The sequence below is a fragment of the Poromitra crassiceps genome, assembly GCF_964638095.1.
Source record: "Poromitra crassiceps genome assembly, chromosome: 7".
NCBI classification, from domain to species: domain Eukaryota; kingdom Metazoa; phylum Chordata; class Actinopteri; order Beryciformes; family Melamphaidae; genus Poromitra; species Poromitra crassiceps.
This window is the reverse complement of record NC_139628.1, coordinates 42,302,565-42,312,564: the sequence shown is the minus strand read 5'-3', so window position 1 is coordinate 42,312,564 and position 10,000 is coordinate 42,302,565. Positions and strand designations below refer to the sequence as shown.

Genomic DNA, 10,000 nt, shown 5'->3' with positions numbered 1-10,000 from the left:
ATCTCTAAATCGGACCAGTTGTAGGCTATTAGGCTACCTTTTTTCCTCTGCCTGTCGCGCTGACTGCATTCACGCAGCCAGCAACATTTTGCGACTCATTTTCTTTTGAATTGATAATCAGGCTCGTTTATATGCATTGTAACTTCATGTTGGGATTTGCATTGACCATTGGTTGGATTTGAGCATGCAGGGGACGGGATATGGGGCAGAAGATCCCCGTGCGTAATCACTGTGGCAGCTGCTGCAACGGGGAATCACTCAAACGCAACTTCAATGGAAACGCCTACAAGTCGCAATTGTACATTGTCGAAGTTGTAGAAATATCGCAATTCTTTTGCGAAAAACTGTAATGGAAACACAGCTTCTGTCTGTCTGTCCCTCACTCTCCACCCTCTCTCTCTCCCTCTATAATAGGCTATAAGGTGCTCCCTCTCTCTCTGTCCTCTCTCTGTGTGTCCCTCTCTCCCTCTGTCTCTCTCCCTCCTTCCCCCCCCTCTCTCTCTCTCTATAGGCTATAAGCTGCTTGTGGATGTTGTGTGTATTGTTTGCTGATGCACAGACAGACACATCGGTCATACTGTATTAATGTTGCAGCGGTCAGCCGTGATTAACCCCATAGTGCATCACACCGGATTATCCACTGGAGGCTCTCTCTCTCTCTCTCTCTCTCTCTCTCTCTCACACACACACACACACACACACACACACACACACACACACACACACACACACACATGAAGCATCTACAAATCCGAGAGCGCACAGACAGCACATGTAGCGATGCACACGCTCACACGTGTGGAACATGACAAGACACGCAACTGGATTACTGCTATAGGCACAAACACAATGCTGTGTAATAAATCTAGATGTGGATTTAATCTGGATTATTGCTATAGGCACAAACACAATGCTGTGTAATAAATCTAGATGTGGATTTAATCTGGATTATTGCTATAGGCACAAACACAATGCTGTGTAATAAATCTAGATGTGTGGATTTAATCTGGATTACTGCTATAGGCACAAACACAATGCTGTGTAATAAATCTAGATGTGTGGATTTAATCTGGATTACTGCTATAGGCACAAACACAATGCTGTGTAATAAATCTAGATGTGGATTTAATCTGGATTACTGCTATAGGCACAAACACAATAACCTGACGCTGCCAGATGGACGGTTTAGCTCCACATTACGTTTCACTAAACCAGTCGATCTGGGAATGCAGTAACCCGACCCGCTGATGGAGGCGGGCACTTTTTCCAAGCTACTTGGCAGGTGATTGGATGACCCATCTGTCTATCACCGCTGGTGCGTGTTAACTTCAACCAATCAGATCGCCATGCCTCTGACGTCACGACCGGAGGAAGGTGTCTGTGCCTGATCTCCGTGGTAGTCTATCATTGATTGAGTCCTCATCGTCGTAAAGTCGCCTTCGAAGCATGACGTTCGATTATAACGAACTAGTTGTGTGCCATAGCCTTCCCAAATGTTGAGGGTCGTTTTTTAGAATTTAATACATAGAATTGGGAACGTTACATTCAATTTCATTCAGACTGCCTGTCACTTCCGCCGCGGCAGCCATGTTGACGAGTGAAACGAACTACAAAGACCATGTACCCACTACTTGCCCAGACGAGCCTAAGCCCGCCTAAGGCTGCCCCTGATTCGTCGAGCCGTCATGGTTCGGCCAATCATCCTAACTGCCTGTGCATGACAAGATGGATCACGTCGAGAGAATCTCTTTTGATCTCGCGAGGTTATCCATCTTGCAAGCAAGGTTACAAACACAATGCGGTGTAATAAATCTAGATGTGGATTTAATCTGAGGAGAAGAACAAACGACACAGCAGCAGCATTGTCCACGCCTACGACAATATTTATACCCGCTGCATCAGAACTAACCTATAACGTAGCAGCGGATCTGCCTCTCAGCAGGGGGGGGGGTGTCAGCAACACAGGTGTTTTGAACTCTAGGGGGCGATGGAGATGGGCGGGGGCTGCTGTGGCCCAGTTTATGTCGGGCTGTGTGTGTGTGTGGGGGGGGGGGGGGTTGTCTTTGGTGTTGGAGGTTAATACGATGTGATTCTGAGTCACCCCCCCCCCCCCCCCCCCCCTCCAAGGCAGCACAGGGACGTTGGATGACGAGGAGATGGAGAGAGAGAGAAGGGGGGGGGGGAAGGGGGCGGGGTTAGGGCAGAGTGATTGTAATAGAACAGGATGGATGGAGAGCGAATAACTGCAGAGAATTAAAATGTCATCGAGCACAGAGGAGAGATCAACCGCACGCAAGCACACACACACTGACATCATTTCCCCCTGTGTTGTGTGTGTGTGTGTGTGTGTGTGTGTGTGTGTGTGTGTGTGTGTGTGAGAGAGAGAGAGAGAGAGAGAGGGAGAGAGAGAGTTGCGTGTGTGTGTGTGTGTGTGTGTGTGTGTGCGTGTGTGTGTGTGTGAGAGAGAGAGGGAGAGAGAGAGTTGCGTGTGTGTGTGTGTGTGTGTGTGTGTGCGTGTGTGTGTGTGTGAGTTTGATGTCTGGGTTTTGAGGTAATGGTGTCTCCTCTATGGAGGCATGTGTGAAATTGAGTCTTGCGTGAGATTCCTCTCACACTATACGTGTGTGTGTGTGTGTGTGTGTGTGTGTGTGTGTGTGTGTGTGTGTGTGTGTGTGTGTGTGTGTGTGTGTCAGTCCATGCGTGTGACTCTCTCTATGTGTGTGTGACCCATCATGTGAGTTTAACCTGTGACCATGCATTGATGGCAGGCAGCAGAGTCTCTACATGTTTAACTCTGTCCAGTTCCACAGTCATTTGCTCCACTGCCTCTTATCGCTCGCACACATTCATATTTTAGTACGTTTTTGAGTATTTCAACATGAATTTTACTTTTACATTTTGTCTGAAGTACTAGAAATTGTGCTTTTACTTAAGTATGGTTTGACTGAACAATTGTACTTAACTCCTTTTTAAATCCCATCCCTTATTACATGGTGCAAATATTCTAGATTCTCCATAGGCACTTATGGAGATTGTAATTTGACCAGTTGTGATGCCATGAGTGAGTAATGTAACTTAACCTCATGTATCTTATTTTGTAATTATAATTATAATTGTTTTATTATTAGTTTGAATTCTCTGTCCTTGTGCACTTTTAGCAATAGGGGAAAAGAGCATAAAGCTGGAAACATGCTACAACCTCAGCCTTGACGTGGAGCCTTGCCGGCGGCAGCTAGACCTGAATACTCGAACGTCAGCTTGACGAGGGGTCGCAGGGGAGTCCCCAGCAAAATGAGTCAATTGTGTGATTTCACTAGGATTTCAATGACTAGAAGTTGGCCCAAGGAGAGAATGTAGTGCATACACTTGGTAATAGCTCTCACTCTATGCTGTTATCTCCCCATCTACATTATATTATACTCGCGCTGTTCGTCAGGTGTCAGCTGCGTCGAGTCACATTTTTGCACGCTAGCTGCGCCAACAGACTCGCCAGCGGCGCAGCGTATGGCGAGGGGCTTTACTCTTTGAGTACATTTCAAATACGTTTTACTTTGACTCAACCAGATTTTTTTTTACACCAGTGTCTACTTAAAGGGACACTCCGCTGAAAAACACTGCCGATTCATCTAGCACGTAATCTCACACATATCCGAAACACTGCCAACAGTTTTGCACGCGTTCATTTAGTTTGACAGTTATTGAGAGTTGATTTGAGTGAAGTTGTGGACCAGTTATGCACATCACGCAGAGTAACCGCAGTATCAGAATCAGCTTTATTGGCCAAGTATGTAAACATACAAGGAATTGGACTCCGGTTATGTACACATATCCTTGAGTATGATAGCCTGCCCTACTCTTTCCACTCCTGCATTAACTTACACACACTCATGCTACGTGCTAAACACACACACAGACATACACACACACACACACACACACACACACACACACATACCAGCACGTCGGCGTGCAACAGAGGCGCCAAAAGCACCGACATTTCTGTCTTGTCCTTGTTTGTACTCGCCCCCCCCCCCCCCCCGACGTGGATCCAGTGGTACAGTACCGACCACAACCCGTCATGGATCCAGTGGTACAGTACCGACCACAACCCCGTCAACAATACGCCTTTGTCTGCAACAATGGACTTAAAAAAAAAAAAGCAAGAGAAAAGTGCTGCAGCCTCTGCAGAAAAACAAGTTTGGAGAAGCTCACGCTATGTTGGGAGTAATGGTGCGCTGTGTATTCAGAGGTGGAATGTAAGTGAACATAATACTCGGCTGCTGTGTTTTCTAGAGGGGGAGCTAAAATAATGCCTGTTCTGTTTCAGTACACAAGTTAACACAACACACACACGCGCGCAGACACACACACACACGCAGACACACACACGCGCGCACAGACACACGCGCGCACACGCACACACACACACACACACACACACACACACACACACACACACACAAACACACCCAACCTGCGGCGAGGTAATGGCTCGCGATAGCTTCGTTAATGCGTCATAGCCAGGTTATAAAAGCGTCGTAGGAGATTTATGAGGACGTTTTTAGTTACAGGAAATTTCGGGGGTGAGATCCGATCCAGGATTTTTCTTTTTTGTTTAGGAGCTGGGGAGGGAGGGGGGGGGGGGGAGAGGGAATGAATCCGTCAGCTTTCCCTCAAGGGACAGTAGGTCACGTTATGAGCTCTCTATCATGTCCGTGACACAGGCGTAGCTCATAGACGCTCTCTGGAGGGCGAGGACTACAAATTTGAACAGGAAGGCGACTGTAAATCCTGCCCCCACCCACAGCCTGCCCCGCCCACACCCGACTCCAGTGTGGTCCAAAAGCCAAGCAAGTGGAACTAAAAGGGGGGATTTTGAAGGCAAAGCTACTGTGAAGCAATGCACTGGTTTGAACTTGATGTTGCACAGATGGGAACGCTTCATACTCTCTACACAACACGCATTCAAACCACTCCAGCCTCAGCATGCGCCAGGCTGCCAGGGGGCAAAGCGAAACACCCACTCGCGTTTCTGTCTCTCACGTTTCCATCTTTGCATTATGTGATATTGCATCTGTGATATTGCGTTGGTTAACCCCCGCACGCACACGCGACGCGGCCAACGCACCATCGCACACCGGAGGCCAGCGGGGGCGCCGCCGAGCGAGAGCGTGCTCTGTTCCTCCCCGGCCCCTTCTTCTTGTTTGCTTGTTTATTTATTGCGTTTGTCGTTTAATCTGCTCCTTCGCTCCGCACCGCGGTCCCCGTCTTGGCTCCCTTTAATCTAGCTGTCATCGGAAACGATGTTGCCGCTTCGCGCTCAAGGCATGTGTGTGTGTGTGTGTGTGCGTGTGCGCGTGCAGCATACTGTATACATAAACTACATTGGCATCCCAAAGTTGGTTTCTACAGAATGTGAATTAGACATTAGCGGGTCAGACTGTATATACACAGTTATAAACATTTCACTGTGCATCTGTGTTTCACTGGACACTCTGAAGAAGGATGCATCATTTTAAGTGGCTACATACCAGCAGGCCTCCAGAACAATTCCAACTAATAACACCAGCACAGAGTTTTTATATGCTTGCCCTGCCCATCGCTATAAATCATGTGACTACACAACTTCCACAGCGAGTCTCCACCGGGGGGACAGTGGTGTGTTTTTAGGTGTTCACCGCTTGAAAACAGTCTACATTTCAACCGTAAGTCACTTTAACGTCTTTGTTATTGAAGCCTAACCAAAACCATCACCCGAACCGTAACCAAGTTGTTCTGACTTCCCTAAACCTAACCAAAGTTGTTAAAGTTGTTTTATTTGCTTTTAACATCGGAAAGGCGGCGAGGTTTTCAAATTAACTTCAGTTTTGTTTCAAATATACGTTGAGATGTACGTATCCCTGGTTTGCAGACATGTGAAATGCCAAAGTTTTATTCTGGCGACTTGGTTGCAAAAATATGTTTCTCCGTTCTTGTATGGAGACTGAGATGGGGGAGAGGAATTAGAGAGAGGAGGTGAAAAGTTAAAAAAATATATATATATAATTTTACATCACATAACGAAGGCATGCACGCTCTGTGCTGTGCAGTCTGATGCACTCTCCCCCCCCCCCCCCACACACACACACACACACACACACACAGCGCTCTGTGCTGTGCAGTCTGATGGAGGTTGACTGCAGGATTATTTCATTAATTCAGTTTTTCCACCTCCTCTGCCTCCTGTGGTCCCGCCGAGCGAGCGAGGGTGGCGGAGCGACGCCCTTCCTCTCCTCCTGTCCTCTGGCACTCTGCATCCCCCCATCACTGCTCATCATTGTCTCAATTACTCATCTCTCTCTCTCTCTCCTCTCATCTCATCTCATCCCAAATTACTCACTCCTTTCCCCTCCCTCCCTCCCTCCGTCTCTCTCTCTCTTCCCAAAGCGAGCTGGGAAAGATTTGAGCCATGCCGTTCCTACATCTCTCTCTCTCTCTCTCTCTCTCTCTCACTCACACACACACACACACACACACACACACCAGTGCCTCCAGGATTTCACAGATTTCCTGTGATTATTGCGACCTCAATTTGGTTGCATCCTTTTTTTCTCCTCTGTCTTTTTGCCTTTTTTGGTCCCAAAGTGCATCAAGGTAATTTTCTGTTTTCAGAGTGGAACAATGAAGATAGGACGGGGGGGGGGTGTTTTCAGAGTGGAACAATGAAGATAGGACGGGAGGGGGGTGTTTTCAGAGTGGAACAATGAAGATAGGACGGGAGGGGGGGGTGTTTTCAGAGTGGAACAATGAAGATAGGACGGGAGGGGGGTGTTTTCAGAGTGGAACAATGAAGATAGGACGGGAGGGGGGGGTGTTTTCAGAGTGGAACAATGAAGATAGGACGGGAGGGGGGTGTTTTCAGAGTGGAACAATGAAGATAGGACGGGAGGGGGGGGTGTTTTCAGAGTGGAACAATGAAGATAGGACGGGAGGGGGGTGTTTTCAGAGTGGAACAATGAAGATAGGACGGGAGGGGGGGGTGTTTTCAGAGTGGAACAATGAAGATAGGACGGGAGGGGGGGGTGTTTTCAGAGTGGAACAATGAAGATAGGACGGGAGGGGGGTGTTTTCAGAGTGGAACAATGAAGGGAGGGGGGGGGTGTTTTCAGAGTGGAACAATGAAGATAGGACGGGAGGGGGGTGTTTTCAGGAACAATGAAGATAGGACGGGAGGGGGGGTGTTTTCAGAGTGGAACAATGAAGATAGGACGGGAGGGGGGGGTGTTTTCAGAGTGGAACAATGAAGATAGGACGGGAGGGGGGGGTGTTTTCAGAGTGGAACAATGAAGATAGGACGGGAGGGGGGGGTGTTTTCAGAGTGGAACAATGAAGATAGGACGGGAGGGGGGGGTGTTTTCAGAGTGGAACAATGAAGATAGGACGGGAGGGGGGTGTTTTCAGAGTGGAACAATGAAGATAGGACGGGAGGGGGGGGTGTTTTCAGAGTGGAACAATGAAGATAGGACGGGAGGGGGGGGTGTTTTCAGAGTGGAACAATGAAGATAGGACAGGAGGGGGGGGTGTTTTCAGGAACAATGAAGATAGGACGGGAGGGGGGGGTGTTTTCAGAGTGGAACAATGAAGATAGGACGGGAGGGGGGTGTTTTCAGAGTGGAACAATGAAGATAGGACGGGAGGGGGGGGTGTTTTCAGGAACAATGAAGATAGGACGGGAGGGGGGGGTGTTTTCAGAGTGGAACAATGAAGATAGGACGGGAGGGGGGTGTTTTCAGGAACAATGAAGATAGGACGGGAGGGGGGGGGTGTTTCAGTCCAGGGACAAAGCAACGAGATGATCTCTTTGTTCACTTTTGTTCAGTAACATGGTGAAAGATTTGTGAAAATTGTGCACCCCCCCCCCACCCCCCGCTAACATTCTAATGGATTTATGGTGTTATAGTACACTGTTTTAACGGAATTTGCCGGCCTTTGTGATATTTGTGACCTGTTGATTATGATGTTTAAAAAAAAACATTAAAAAAAATTGCTTGCATTTGCAAAATCACATGTGCAGAGGCTCTCTCGGTTCAATTTTGCCCTCCAGATTTAGTTCTCTCTCTCTCTCTCTCTCTCTGTCTCTCTGTCTCTCTCTCTCTCTCTCTCTCTCTCTCTCTCTGTCTCTCTCTGTCTCTGTCTCTCTCTCTCTCTCTCTCTCTTCCCTGTTCTTTGTATCCATTACCGCTCCACTTTTCCATAATGGAGACATTAGAGTCTTTTTCCCCCCTGCTATCTGTCACCTCATTTCGATCCTGTCTTTACTTTCTGTTTTTAACTTTTCTACTTTCTCTCTCTCTCTCTCTCTCCTCCCCTCCCTTCGTCCAATCAGCTCTTCTCCGTCACCTCCGCGGTCTCCATCAGATCAGCAGCAGCTTGTCAGAGGCGATCAGTCTCCCCCCCCCCCCCCCCGCTTCCTCTCCCTCACCTCCCTCGTCTCCCGTCACCTTCTCGTCCTCCTCCGCGTGTCAGCCCATATTACTCTCTCCTACAGCTCTCTCTCTCTCTCCGTCTCTCCCGTTCAGGCTGCTTCTCTCCTCTCCATTCCAGCCAGCAGCACTGCTACAGTGTAGCCTTGGGTTTAGGTCACTTTTAGCTATATTATATCCTCCTATCGTCTATATATTATATCCTCCTCCTATCGTCTATATTATATCCTCCTATCGTCTATATTATATCCCCCTATTGTCTATATTATATCCCCCTATCGTCTATATTATATCCCCCTATCCTTTCATTCAGCACTTCCCTCTTTGCCTCTGGCTGCTACATCTTCCCATCCTCCAGGGAGTCGAGCGAAGAACCCACCTAAACTACCAGCCTTTGTAGTTGTGAAAATAGGGCTTAGCCACCTGCTTAGGCGGATATTTTGGCTTTTTGATGAAAAGTCTCCGTGTATATTTTACAGTAGCACGATGAGACTGATGTAAAGTACAAGGAAATAGATTTAGAATCACCTTTTTATTTTTATTCTGTTGTTGTTGATAATAATCGTCGTTGGCCTGATGATGATCACCAAAAGGGCTTAGTTGTTTCGACGTGGTTCAGCAAGGATCTGAATGTATGCAGTTTAGATGGGAATCTATGAGCAGGTGAATGGAGAGTCATCCTACTGTAATATATATTTATTTATTTATTTATTTATTTATTTATTTATTTATTTATTTATTTATTTATTTATTTATTTATTTTTGACACTATAAATGTACATTTTCTGCAGTTACATCCCAAAAGATGTTTCACTGAGTCAAGATATATTTTGAATGAATGTCATCGACAAGCCCAAATACTTTTTTGTGTGTGCATATTTTGAAGCATACTCGATGGGAAATGTCGTTTTTGTTCCATGTGGGTACCACCTGTGGTGTATGTATCCCCTTTATACATATTTGTACCTTTTTCATATCTCTCTCTCTCTCTATCCATCCCTTCTCTCTCTCCTGCTTCTCCTCCTGCTTTCACACTGTGTGCTGGAGGGCGAGAGAGGGAGGCGTTAGAAGTAAAGCTGCCTCTCATTCACACCTCCCTCTCTCTATCTCTCTTTCTGGCGCCATCCGCCATCCCTCGCTTTCTGCGTAGCTACAGACAGGCTAATCTATAGCCTGAAGGGAAAGAGCGGGCAGGGGGGAAATCATTTTTTTTTTTTCTTTAAGGAGGCGAGGTGAGGGTTAGCCCGGAGGCTAACGGGGAAAAATCAGGATAGACAGAGGGGTGATGTACGGAAGGATGGAGGGAGGGAGGGAGAATTTGTTTACCACCTCTTCAATCTCAACGTTTGTGAACCAAAAATACAATGAATATTTTAACGACTCCTCCAATCACAGGAGTGTTTCCAACTTACATTGCCGCGGTTCCAAAGTAAATTTGAAAATGTCACTCAAATAAAACAACTTGGATTATATCGGGTTAAATAAGCAAAATGTTAAAAGTGACTTGTGAAATGTAAACTTTGAGCACACTGGGACGC

The 10,000-nt window shown here is 47.0% G+C and overlaps 1 protein-coding gene across 1 annotated transcript in view; it reads left to right on the top strand.

Moving 5' to 3' along the window:
• Positions 1-4,227: 4,227 nt before the first annotated feature.
• efnb3b (ephrin-B3b) overlaps positions 4,228-10,000 on the top strand; it is a gene marked incomplete at its 5' end in the record, with an annotated part of 22,444 nt that continues 16,671 nt past the window's right edge. The window contains 2 exons of the mRNA XM_083640127.1: positions 4,228-4,249; positions 4,725-4,832. Coding sequence (XP_083496253.1) covers positions 4,228-4,249; positions 4,725-4,832 — 130 coding nt within the window. The remainder of the gene's footprint in view (positions 4,250-4,724; positions 4,833-10,000) is intronic.